The sequence below is a fragment of the Phocoena phocoena genome, chromosome 15, assembly GCF_963924675.1.
Source record: "Phocoena phocoena chromosome 15, mPhoPho1.1, whole genome shotgun sequence".
NCBI lineage: Eukaryota > Metazoa > Chordata > Mammalia > Artiodactyla > Phocoenidae > Phocoena > Phocoena phocoena.
The window spans coordinates 28,770,033-28,783,892 of NC_089233.1; the positions used below are offsets into that span (position 1 = coordinate 28,770,033).

Sequence of the window (13,860 nt, forward strand, 5' to 3'; positions counted from 1 at the left end):
TGAGCACATGACTGATTCCTGGCTGACCACAACATTACCCATGAAAATGTTTTCTCTGGGACAACTGGCTTCCCAGTTGCTACCGAGAACACTTCTATTGGGCCCTGAACTATTTATAAATGTGGCTTCATATACTCACACACAACTTGGCCTCAGTTTTCTCCCCAGTAACAAACCTCTCGTGTTTGGGATATTAAAATCCTTCTCTGAATTTTGAGCTCAAAGATCTCTGTTTAGGAGTAAATGTAGACGTTGGAATTTTACTAACAGAATTCTGATTTGCATTTTGGATCCTATTAAAGTTATCTCCTGCATTTATGACTCAGATGTTTATAATGAGTTGTCTGTTTTTCATGGGCACACCAGTGAATTGAAAGTAGATCCAGCAAGGGCGATGAAAGAGAGAAACCCGGAGGTTTTTTTTTTTTTTTTTTTTTTGTCTTAAGAATTTTAAAGAAACAAGAATCTGAGGCTTGGAAAGATTTAAAAAAAGAAGGGGAAAAAAAGTTCATGGCCAAGTATACAGTCTAGTGCATTTAACTGTTTTGTGACTGTTCTCTGCAGTATTAGGAAAATGTTCACACGTTGAAATACCTTTTTTTCCCCTTTTAAATTATTTTTTAGAGCAGTTTTAAGTTCATAGCAAAATTGAGCAGAAGGTACAGAGAGTTTTCATACATCCCCTGTCCCCACACGTGCACAGCCTCCCCATCATCAGCATCCCCTACATTTGTTACAATTGATTAACCTGCATTGACATCTGATCACCTTCGAAAGTCCATAGTTGGTGTTAGCGTTCACTCCTGGAGTTGTACATTTCTCTGTGTGTGTGTTTCTTTACTTTTATTTATTTTTTTGGCCATGCCTCTCAGCTTTTGGGATCTTAGTTCCACAATCAGAGATTGAACCCGGGGCCACATCAGTGAAAGCCCTGAGTCCTAACCACTGGACTGCCTCATTCTGTGTGTTTGGGCAAATGTATAATGACATGTATCCACCATCATAGCGTCATACAGAATAATTTCACTGCCCTAAAAATCTATGTGTTGCCTATTCATCCCTCCCTCCCCACTAGCCCCTAGCCACTGATCTGACTGGCTCCATAGTTTTGCCTTTCCCGGAATGTCATACAGTTGGAATCATGCAGAGTTGGAAACATATACAGGAATCATAGCCTTTTCAGATTGGCTTCTTTCACTTGGCAATACGCATTTAAGGTTCTCTATGTCTTCTCATGGCTGGGTAGTTCATTTCTTTATTATTCAGATAATATCCCTTTGGATGTGCCATACATGTAAGTAGCTATACTGTTCTTAGTACTGCAGTGTCTCAGTGATGTTGTACCTGGTTTCCCAAATGGGCAAAATCAATGTAGCTCGTGTGTCCAACATCAGTGTCATCAGAGAGCACAGTATTGTTTGTGAAACCTGTGTTTATATAGTTGTATATGTGTTGGGGGGGGGAGGGTTACCGGGCTCAGCTTTGGCTGCTCGTTGCTCAAGAATCCAATACTGAGAGACAAGTGTTGGGTAAAAGTAAAGATAGCTTTATTGAGGAATCTGGTAATCCTGGGGAGAAGGTGGACTCATGACCCAAAGAACCAACTCCCCACTGTCAATCGGGGGCAAGAGCTTTTAAGAGGGTGTTTCTGGGTTGGGGGAGGGGGCTACATGCAGAACAGCACAGTCAGCTCCAACAATCCCTTTGAAATTAGTCGTGCGGTGGCCTGATCAGCATCATCACGGTTGTCTTAGGTACAGTTCATCTTTAATTCCAGGGTCGGTTTGTTATGAGGCCAGTTCTCAGAATTGTGTAAGATGGAGCAGCTTATGTGATGGCTGCAGTCCGGTCATCATGTAGTTAACCTTCTCCCAGCTGGTGGGGGTTTTATTTAGTATCTGCAAAACAGCTCAAAGGATATGGCTCGGAATATTATTGATAGCCCTTGAGGAGAAACTAAAGGTCCTTGACTTCATTTAATGGCTAAACTATTATTATTGCGTTGGCCAAAAAGTTCGTTTGGGTTTTTCCGTAAGACATCATGGAAAAACCCAAACGAACTTTTTGGCCAACCCAATATTTTGTCTTGTTTGATTATTTTCCTTTGCTTCTGTATTTTCTCACTTCTCTGATTAAATTTATTCCTTGGCCAAAGTTTTTCTATATACAAGAGGCAGGCAGAGGACATGAGGGTATGTCCTGGGAAGATTGCTCTGTTACAGGGGGTTCACAGTGCAAAGTGAGTGCCAAGGGCGACATCTGGGAACCTCTGGTCTGGCACATCTGTGGTTTTCATGTATCACTGATTGACTCCTGCTGTATTCAAGGCATTGTATAGCTTAGATACCAGACACAGCCCTGCCCGGGAAAAGTGAGCACTGGGCCTAGAACTACGCTGCCAACATTTCTGGTGTCTTCTTTATTCTTTGTTTTAAGCTAAAATTCATGTAACGTTATTTTTTTTTATTTTTATTTTATATTGGAGTATAGTTGATTTACAATGTTGTGTTAGTTTCACTTGTATAGGAAAGTGATTCAGTTATACATATACATACATCTATTTTTTTCAGATTCTTTTCCTATATAGGTTATTACAGAATACTGAGTAGAGTTCCCTATGCTATACAGTAGGCCCTTGTTGATTATCTATTTTATATATAGTAGTGTGTATATGCCAATCTCAACCTCCATCCTGTAACATTAAAGTGTATAATTCGGTGACATCTGGTGGATTCACAGGGCTGTGCAACCATCACTTGTATCGAGTTCCAAAACATTTCCATCAGTCCAGCATAAAACTCCATACCCATTAAGCAGCCACGAGTCATTCCTCCTCCCCCAGCACCTGGCAGCCACCAATTTGCTTCTGTTTCTTTGGATATCTATTCTGGACATTTCATATACACGCAATCATAATATGTGACATTTTGTGTCGGGCTTGTTTCACTGAGCATCACGTTTTTGAAGTTCATCCACAGTGCAGCATGTGTCAGGGCTTCATTCCTTTTAGTGGCTGAATAATATTCCATTGTATGGATATGCCACATTTTGTTTATCCCTTTATCTATGGATGTCCTATTTGAGTCATTTCCACCTTTTGGTGATTGTGAATAAGGCTGCTGTGAACATTTGTTTACCGGTTATTATGTGAGAGTATGTTTACAGTTCTCTTGGGTATATACGTGGAATATACCCAAGTGGAATTGCTGGGTCACATGGTAAATCAGTTTTAACTCTTTGAGGAGCTGCCCGATGGCTTCTTAAAGAAATGTGTCCTATTGTAAAGCCACATCTGGCACAGGCTACCATTTGGAACTGCCCTGCCCTGGAGAATTCTGCCCTCTTCTGCAGTGAGAGCTGTTTGGAGCAGCCTGGTGGCAACAGAGCTGGATTTGGAGCAGGAAGACCTGCTCCCCCCGCCGTCCTGCCCAGACTCCTCGGCTGATCCGAACCCCATTCAATCCTCTGGGGGTCCCACTGAGCCTGAAAAATGAGGAGGGGTGGATGGTGCATCTCGGCCCCTCTGAGTGGACCCTCTAAGGTGTTCAACTGTTTGTCCTTTGTTTACCTGTATGCCCAGCTTGGGATACAGCAGTAAAGTGGGAAACACTGTCCTCTCCCTCATGGAATTGATGGTAGAAGGGGAGAGAGAGACACCAAATAAGAAAACCTAACATTTCCAACCTGTTACAAACCAGGAGGGAAAAGTGCAGGAAAACAGCGTACAGCAAGTCCCCTACACGTGAATGAGTTCCGTTCCGAGAGCGTGTTTGTAAGGCATCTCGCAAGCATTGAAGATGTTATCTCCAATTATTATTATTATTACCGCTATTTGTTAGCAGAGAACAGAGAAATGCTGTCCCCCCAGGTCAGCTGCTTGGAGAGTAAGGCTATGGGGTCCTCTGTTCCTTTAGACTACTCTGTAGGGGGTGATTGGCCAATGGCCTTACAAGATCCCTCTTGAACTCTAGGTCCACTCTAAACAATAGCTCTTCTCTTATTTGGGAGGCTGGGGTCAGCGGTTCAGACCCTAAAGTCACACACCTGGTCTTATATCCTGCCTCAGCCATGTATTCACTGTGTGACTATGGGTGAGATTCTTAACCCCTCTGGGCCTCGCTTTCCACTCCCATAAAATGACATGATAAATAGAACCCATGTTCCAGGTTGACTGACCCTTGTGTGGGCCATGAGGTGGGCATCATCAAACCCACAACTGAGGGAGAATGTGGAGGTGGGGGGGGGGGTGTCCCAGGAAACAGATCCTGGGGGCACAAGGGTCTAATTTCTGGGATCATCTCAGTGGGATGAAGCTAGGCCTTTTGTGTATAAGATGGCAAGCAGTAGGAGTGAATAAAGCCCTAGGGCTGGGTTTGAGTCTGGGGAGGGTTCTGGTTACTGCTCTTTATTTACTGCTTCCCGAAGTGGGAATTAAATGCACTACTTGGCTCAAGTCTGGACATCTAACTAGATGTTCTGAGGTTTCTTCAAACTCTGTAGTTGATGGATAATTTCGTCTTTGTCTGGAGTTTTTAACCTACACCTAAACATCATGACAGAAATGGGTTGTTTATAGTTTCATTCATTCATTCATCCTGCTCTTGTGGATTTCAGGTGGTGATAAGTTCTGTGAAGTATGTAAAACAAGGTAACGGGACAGTCACAGAGATGGGAGGTGAGGTAGAGCGGCCAGGGCAGGCTTCACTGAGGAGGTGGCATTTGAGCTCAGACCTGAATGACAAGCTGAATCCACACACACACAGAGTATTCCAGGAAGTGGGGACAGTGAGTGCAAAGGCCCTGGGGCAGGCAGAACTTGGTGTGTTGAGAAAAATAGAGGACGGTCAGCACATAGTGAGTGGAGAAATGAGGAGGAGCTGAGGCTGTGGAGGGGAGCAGAGGGCAGATGGTGCAGACTTGTGGAACACCAGTCAGAGGCCTGACTTTTATTCAGCTCACAATGGGAAAGACAGTGGACTACTCAACAACAAAAAGGAACCAACTACTGATGCATGCGACAACATGGACGAGTCTCGGAACAAATATGCTGAGTGTAAGAAGCAAGACAAAAAAGGGGTGCATGGTGCATGATCCCATTTATATGAAATTCTAGAAACCATGAACTAATCAGTGTTTGCCTGGTTGAGGGACGGATGACCAAGGGGGCGAGGAAACTTTTGGGGGTGATGGATTCATTCATTATCTTGATTAGTGGCTGTGGTTTGTTGGTTGGACACAAATGTTAAAACTGATCATACTGTACTTCTTAAATATGTCGTTTACATGTCAATGAAGCTGGGAAAGATTGCGTGGGAAGCCGCTAGTGGATTTCAGCGGTGAGGGGACACGATGTGGTTCAGCGAACAGACCTGGGGCAGGAGCCCGGGGTTGCAGCAGGGCCTGGGGATGCTGCTCAGGCAGAGAGGAGGGTGGAGGGGTCCCCGTGGAGCAGGCGGAGCTCAGCTTCAGGGAATTCAGACCCCGGTGTCCCTTCTGAACCAGCTGTTGAGTAAAAGAAGACCTTGCAAATTCACCTTTTCAAGAGATGAGTGTACATTTGAAGCCCATTTATTAAAATCTCATTTGACTCCTCAATGAAACAGAATTGTTTTCCCTGGGTTGTTTGACAGACAGCTGTGTCTGTGAGTTCTGTGAAGGCAAGACTCAGGCAGAGTCCCTGCTGGAGCCACAGTGCCCAGCACAGGTGTTGGCACATGCCAGGTGCTCGGTGCCAGGCCTGTGTGTCCTAATCCATAGCCACCTTCATTCCCAGACCAGATGGTACAACTCTCGGCCCTTCAAAGTCATCGACAGCAAAGACAGGCTCAGTGTGACCCCTCAGCTCTCCTTAACCAGGGAGAAAATGTGGGCTGAGGGTTTTCTGCAACAGGTCTGGAAGTTCTGAAGAGAACAGGGTACCGGCTCCACCTCTAACTTGCTGTGTGACTGTGAGCAAGTCACTGTGCCTCTCTGGGCCTTCTGTTCTGAAAAAATGGGGGTTGAAAGTATCACCTCTGAGGCCCTCGCGAGCTCCACCTATTCCTTCATCCATTCATTCAAGAAACATCCTGCGATTCTAAAGTTTAAAAACAAAAAAGGACGTCCAGATCACCCTTGTTAACCAGAAAGTGAAAAATCCCCAGGAAGTTCGCATTCCTAGAGCATTGCTGTTGAGGCTTTGCTATACTTTTCCTGGACTTGGTTTTGCTGAATTAGTGAAGCGGAATTGGGAAAAAGAATACAACAGCGTTCAAATTAATAAGCGTCCTGGCCCCCAACGGCTCCAGCCTTTATGTCTCAGACCCTATGCCCCTCATTGTTTTATTTTTTGTTTTTGCCCCGTGTTTTAATGCACACCTGTTTGAGAGTAGACTGACAGCAAGGTCAGAGAGTCACTTTTGGTGTCAGGCACGATAATAAATTCTGAACAATTCACACGGGAAGAAGCCTGGGGTCATAGGAAGTCAACCGGACAGGAGTCAAGCAACCTGGTCCCCACCCCAAATCTGCCTCCTCTGTAGTCGTGTGACCCCACTTGAAGTGTGACCCCTTCTCCTCCTCTCCAGCCCCTGGGCCTCAATTTTCTAGGCTGGATCAGAGGATCTTTCAGGAGCCTCAACAAGGCGAAATGACAAAACCAGCTGCCTAAAGGGTCAGCAGGTGACCCTTTAGTCCTGTGAGTGAAGCAGGACTAGTGTGTGATGATAGGGAGTGGCGGGGACTGTGGCAAAATGAATGCTGCAAGCTCAGTATATCAGCTACAGGGGGAGTGTGCAAGCAGGGTAGCCAGATACTTTTGTAGTGATTGTATTTTGGGGGAGGGGCACCTCATCCTTTCAAATTATCAAGTCATTCTGATGTTTTCACCTGCTTAGGGGGCGGCCTTTAGGTTTCACTGCCTGATGAGTCTGAAAACTGTGTTAGGAAAGTTCATTTCTGTTCTGTGTCTTTATGTGATTTCGTTTGTTCTGTCTCCCTCTCTGGGTGGAATCCCTGGATGCCTTCCATTTTCTTTGGAAGAGTGAAACCTAATCCTTTACTCTAGCTCTTGTCCCCAGATTTCCTGTTGATGAGCAGGAAGGGCAAGGCTGACTTCAAGTAAGTGGGTGGATTCCAGGTGGGTGTGGTCAGTAGAAAATTGTTCCATCTGCCAGCCGGGCCACAGGGTTTTCCCAGGCGTCTGCCGGTGATCCCCTCTCCAACCTGAGCTCATCTGAGCATCCCCAGCAAGGACACTGTGGAGAAAGGGAAAGTGAAACATTTGACAATCACTTTTTCTTTCAGTGGAGATTTTTTTTTTTTTTTGCTTTGTTCTAGGGCTGGGGCCTGTCCCAGCAGAGAGAACCGGGAAGGGAGCATATGGTAAAAAAATGCTCAGAGCTCTTTAGGGTTGTTTTCTAAGCCGTAATTTGCATTTCTTGTTCATGTCTGAAATTAAAGTAGTAGGGAAAAAAAAAAGCTTATCATAAGCCTGATGGGGAGGTGGAGGGTTGAGGTCTCCCCTTTCTGCACATGCTTGAACTTGAAACTCTTAGCACAACAAGGAGCTCCCAGCAGCTGTAGGGGAGGGTGTGGGGGAGGGGTGGCAGGTGGAGGCTCTGAATTCATCGGCTCCATCAGCTGAATCTGATCACTGCTGCCTGTGATGATGTGATTTAGGGATTCTTTCCCTAGATTCGCTGAGGGCCTGTCTTTTTTGTTTTAGTTGAAGTATATACAGTTGATTTACAGTTAGTTTCAGGTGAACAACATAGTGATCCAATAGATTATACTCCATTTAATGTTATTATAAAATGTTGGCTACATTCCCTGTGCTGTCCTGTATATCCTTGTAGCTTATTTATTTTATGCTTAGTAGCTGGTACCTCTTGATCCCCTACCCCTATCTCGTCCCTCCCCACTGGTAACCACTAGTTTGTTCTCTACATCCGTGAGTCTGTTTCTGTTTTGTTATATTCTTTTGTTTACTTTTTAAAATTCACACGTAAGTTGTGGTTGTATTGGTTTACCTTTCCCTACCTTGTTGTTTTTCTAACTAGGTATCTTCCTCCTCACTTTATCTTCTTCCTGCCCTCTGTCCTAAAGTCTTATTTTTTTTAATTAATTAATTTTGGGGAGGGGGCCACGTCATGCGGCATGCGGGATCTTAGTTCCCCGACCAGGGATCGAAACCGGGCTCCCTGCACTGCAAGTGCAGAGTCTTAACCATGGACCCCAGGGAAGTCCCTGTCCCAAAGTCTTAGATTAGCTCAGGCCTTCATCAATGACCAGATCTCGTGTGTGAGCATATGTGTGTGTGTGTGTGTGTGTGTGTGTGTGTGTGTGTGTGTTGGTGCACAGCCTCTGTGAGGGTACACGGGGGTCTGGACTTGTGTGTGTGTCTGGGTGTGTCTGTGGATGTTTGCTGAGGGATGGTTCTAGGTGTCTGTGATGTGTGTCTCTGTAGCCACTGTGAGTGGCTGTGTGTGTGTGTGTCCCTGGGTATTTGCAGGAGAAAGAGAAGTGACAGAGCTACTTGGAGCTGTGTTTCCCTCCAGCGCTCCCTGAAGGCGGCTTCAGTCCCTCAGCTTGGGAGGCCTCCAAGGACTTCAGGCCAACCACCCCAGCGGGGGAATGGCTGTCACCTAGCTGATCTCAGGGACTAAGGGGTGAGAATGATCGTTCTTCTTCCACTCCCTACACGTAAGCTGCTTGGAATACTGCGTGTGTGTGGACACCCTGGCCTCCCCAACCTTGTCATCACTCCCCATGGTAGGGGGTGACTCCAGTTTGGAAAGACTTATTGAAACCTCCACAGCAGGGCCAGGCCTGGCCTGCATGCAGCCTGGGCTGGGGGAGCATTTATAAAACTCCCAATCTGGCCACACCCCAGACCAACTGGATCAGAATCTCCCAGGCTGCAACAAAGCCAGGGGCTGATTTCCCCACTGGGCACCTGGGGCCCATGATATTTTTAGGGACCCAGGGAAATGCTTGATTTGTAAATTTTTTTAATGAGGAGGGAAAAGCCTGAATAAAATAATGATGAATATATAATAATTAATCCAACCTGGGTTATACTCCTTTTTGTATCAACGCAGCCTTAAAATACACTTTTGAATATATTTTTAAGGAGGGAGGGGCCCAGGGAAGTCCTCACATGGCTCCAGGTTGCAGGCCCTGGTCTACCGTTGACGTGATAGACTCAATCGTGCCTCCCTTCTTTCAATAAATGTTTATTGGGTGTGTAATGTGTAAGGAGACAGCCCCCTTGCTCTTGGGGAATTTAAATAAGAATTTCATCTCCTATTGTCTTCACCAATCCTGCCAAGAACTCTTCCAGATGGAAAAGAAAAACATCTTTGCCGTTCTACAGATAAAATAATGAAGAAGGACTTCCCTGGCAGTCCAGTGGTTAAGACTCAGTGCTTCTACTGCAGGGGGCACCGGTTTGATCCCTGGTCTGGGAACTAAGATCCCATGTGCTGCGTGGTATGGCCAAAAAATAAAAATTAATAAAAATAAAAATAACGAGACACAGAATAAGTGTGAGTTACACAGGGCTACCGGGCGACTCACAGCATAGTGAGGACTTCTTGTCCTAAAATACACCTTGGGCTTGTTAAACATAGATTTCTGGGCCTTTCGCCAGGAGATTTGGATTCAGAAGGCCTGGGAGGGGACCCAGGAATATGCATTTTTATATAAAAGCACCTAGGTGGTTCCTAAAGGCAGGTGAGTTTGAGAAATGCTGTCCCACATGGCCTGGGGCCAGATCAGCCAGAGAGAAGGAACTGGAGTCAGGCCAGGGGAGGGACCCCGACCTCGGCACTATTGGCGCCTTGGTCCAGGTCTTTTCCTGGGTGGGGGCTGTCCTGTGCATTGTAGGATGTTGAGCAGCATCCTTAGCCCCTACTCACCAGATACCACAAGCACATGCCTCATTCAGCACAACCAAAAATTCTCCAGACATTGCTAAATGTTCCCGGGGGACAAAATGGCCCCACTGAGAACCCCCGGGATAAGTACATGGGTTGAAGCCAACATTTCCCGTGTTTGGGAGTTGGGGTGTCCCTCACTATCCAAGCATGTGGTTAACATGTAAAATATGTCCATTTCCAAAAACAGGAATGGAGCACGGATCCCTGCTACCACGTGGATGAACCTTGACAACAGGGTGTAGATGAAAGAAGCCAGATACAAAGGCAGTGTAGTCTATGATTCCATTAAAATGAAATGTCCAGAATAGATAACTCCATAGAGACAGAAAGCAGATTGGTGGTTGCCGGGGGTGGGCAGAGATGGGCAGTGACTGCCTAATGGGCATGGGTTCTCCTTTGGGAGTGATGAGAATGTTCCAGAACGAGATAGAGGGGGTGGTTGTACCACGTCGTGAAATGTACTAAATGCCACTGAATTGTCCACTTTACAGAGGTTAATTTTATGTTACATGAGTTTCACCTCAATTAAAAAACCGTGTCAGGGCTTCCCTGGTGGCGCAGTGGTTGAGAGTCCGCCTGCCGATGCAGGGGACACGGGTTCGTGCCCCGGTCCGGGAAGATCCCACATGCCGTGGAGCGGCTGGGCCCGTGAGCCATGGCCGCTGAGCCTGTGCTCTGCAACCGGAGAGGCCCGTGTACGGCAAAAAAAAAAGTGTCAGTTTGTATAATTTACTGTGACAGTTGGTAAGATGGGGGTGGAGTGAATTGTGAATGCAGCGTAAATTGGACCTTTAAATGAGGTCATAACCATTAACAAGTATAATAAGAACATAACATACAATTAAATAATATTTTAAAAGCAAGAGCAGACTTTGAGGGTTGGACATCAGTACTATTGTCTTTGGAACTGGTACAATGCTGGGTGAGAGTTAGTATGCAGTATGAGCTTGATGAATTTGAGAAGCAAAAAGAACTGAAAGCAGTTCCATCAAGAACCTGACTGAGCCTGTGACGTGCAACCTGCTGTATGGCTGAAGCATATCATTTCAACTTCCCGGGCTGAGCTCCTCTCTTCTCTAAAAAGAGGCAGGCTGATCCTTCCAGCTCTAAACGTCTGTGCTGGGACATGGGCAGATCAGAGAGAAGGCTCTGGAACATGCCCAAACATGCTGGAACATTCCAGGGGCTGGCTTTCTGGGGGTATCATAGGCAAGCTCCTGGGCGAGCCAGGAAACCCATCAAGACACAGGCTTGGCATCCAAGAGTCTCAGTTAGGACCAGGCAGTGGCCAGCTTTGATAAGCAGGAGCAGAATAGCCAAGCGGGGAGACTAAGCCACAAGAACTGGCCACCCGGGTCCCCTTCCTGCCGTCTGCCGCCAGGTGTGAGCATTTGTGTCAGCACACCTGGCTTACCACGGGGATGAAGCCACCTCTGCAGTCATTTGAAAGCCCCGGCATTCCTTTCACAGGGGGGGGGTCATGGAGGCCGCCTCCCTCCCTGCCTAGCCCGAGAATGCCACGTTTACAGTGACTCTCTTTCCTTCACTGACCCAAGGTGAAGGGTTTCTTCCTTGGGTCATGATTAATGGAGCCCATTCCCTGGAAGGAGGAACAAATAAATGCTTGGGCATGATTTATAGTCCTCATGTGAGCTCACTTATTACCTTGCAGCGGATGTGAATGGAATATTGGGCAGGTGTGTCTGTTTGGAGGAGGTGGAGGTTGGAAGCAGGTTCATATAAAGCTGAGGCCCCGGCGCAGTGGCTGGTGGGTCTGTGAGTAGCAGGCGTCGGGGGAGAAGGTTCTGGGAGAAGCAGGCCTCCAAATACAGAGACGTGCTCAGACTCCACTATAGAATCTCCTCTGTAAACAGCCACTGAAAAAGGGCTTCTAGGTAAGAACTTACGTGTTTTTTTGTTTTTTGTTTTGGTAATAGCTTTATTGAGATATAATTCACATACCATGCCATCCACACATTTAAAGTGTACAATTCAGTAGTTTTTTAGTATATTCACAGAATTTTACAACTATCACTACAACCCATCTTACAACATTTTCATCAACCCCCAAAAGATACCCCATACCTTTTAGTTATCACCCACCCATCTACCCCACCTCACCACCCACCAGTCCTAAGCAACCGCTAATCTATTTTGCCTCTGGAGTTTCCCATTCGGGACATTTCATATAAATGGAATCGTATAGTGTGTGGTTTTCTTTGCATCTGGCTTTTTTTCTCTTAGCATGTTTCCGAGGTTTATCCATGTTGTAGCATGTACTGGTACTTCGTTCCTTTGGACGATCAGATGGTCTTCCGTTGTATGGCTATATCACATCTTGTTTATCCATTCATCTGTTGATAGCTACCTTTTTCTAAGGAATTCATGGTTCTAAAATGGCTACTCATTGTAGTGGCTGTTCAAGAAAGAATTAGCTGTGCGCCCTTTGTCAGTAAAATGATTATTAGTTTCCTTCTGTGTTCTTTTAAAATCTTTTATTATGGTAGCAAATCAAGGTTGGAACTTTGGAGGATGAAAGGGGCTGCTATGTATGATTATACCGGGCAACACATGTGAAGCAGGGTTGTGCTGGGCAAACCCGAGGTACAGATGCCCTTCCTGAGCCAAGTGAGAATGATGAATGGCCTTGTTCAGCGGGCCCTGGGCTGAGGATTCGGGGTCCTCGAGAAACCTAAGTGTGATTTTTTTCAGGCCTGGCCAAGTGCTTTCAAAGGCTCTACCTGGCAGCCCCTGACCCCTGCCCGGGGGGTGGGGGTGGGGGAAGGCAGCTGCCCTCCCTGGCGTGTTTGGTGACAGCCAATGAATTGCAGCCTCTGAGGGGAGTTGCAGACGAGGGCCCAGCCCCCCAACGCTGCTCTGCATACCTGCATTCCTAGGTCTTTTTATCTGAGGCCTCAGGCGGTGGTCTCCTTCAGGTGTCCCTGCTGAGGCCTCCCTGTGCTATAGGTGGGGAGGAGGGGAACCTTGAAGATGCTCTTCCACTCCTCTTCCCACCCCCGCCAGCTCAGGATCCATAAAACTGCCATAGACTTTTTGGGAGGCTCCCTCAATAAGTGAGAAAAGCAGCACGTCTGGGCTGATCCCCCGATCCTCCACGGGTGCCAGTTCCCTGGGGGAAGTGGAACAAAGGGAGTCAGCGCTTTCCCCACTGTAGGAAGTGACACAAAGTGTAACGCCTTTCATTTTGGGCTTGTTGCATGAATTGGCTGCTCTGACACCAGGCAGCTCCACCAGGTCTCTGCAAGCTGAAGCTGCGCGCTCCCGACATCAGCTGGAAGGGTTGCTGGACCTTTGATTGCGCAATGATGTCTGCGGGTGGGGTGGCATGGAGCTGGTGTATTGAATTTAGAATGTGCCGATTGTGACTGCCTGAAATTGGCACAAGCCACCCACTTGGGTCCTCGGGTAGCTCCCACTTTAGGGAAGTGAAAACCCCAGGGTCGTTTTGATTAAAGGGACAGTTTCAGTACTTTCACACCAAGGAAGTAAAGTCACAAATGTATTATTGACAGAAACAGTGGGGGAGGTGATAGTGCAGTCAGCTGTGGGGAGGGCAGTCTTCCATCCCAGGTCAGAGGGGTCGGGAGATAGACAGTGAGCACCTATGACTTACCGCCTGTGGTTGGGGCAAAGGCCACTCACTTTTCTCACGCTCAACTCTTAAGTGGTTATTTTTCAAAGCACCCTGGGAGAAACAAAGCAGGAGCTTGGCAGGGTTGGCGGGCGTAGGGGAGGGGAATCCTAAACTCAGATCCTACAAGGCTGGACTCCTGGTGTGAGCAGGGTTGTCATACTGTAAAAAGTTTGGTGTGGACAAAAAAAATGTTGCCTGCTATTTCATTAAACAAAGAATGTTGCCCGCTGCCAAGCCATCAGCCACTGTAGCTGCCCCCGAGGGGAATTCAGGATGGAGAAAATC

At 46.8% G+C, this 13,860-nt stretch overlaps 1 protein-coding gene across 1 annotated transcript in view; it reads left to right on the top strand.

The window, feature by feature from the left end:
- Window positions 1–5,022: 5,022 nt before the first annotated feature.
- LOC136135307 (uncharacterized) overlaps window positions 5,023–13,860 on the top strand; it is a 181,196-nt gene continuing 172,358 nt past the window's right edge. The window contains exon 1 of the mRNA XM_065893207.1: window positions 5,023–5,053. Coding sequence (XP_065749279.1) covers window positions 5,023–5,053 — 31 coding nt within the window. The remainder of the gene's footprint in view (window positions 5,054–13,860) is intronic.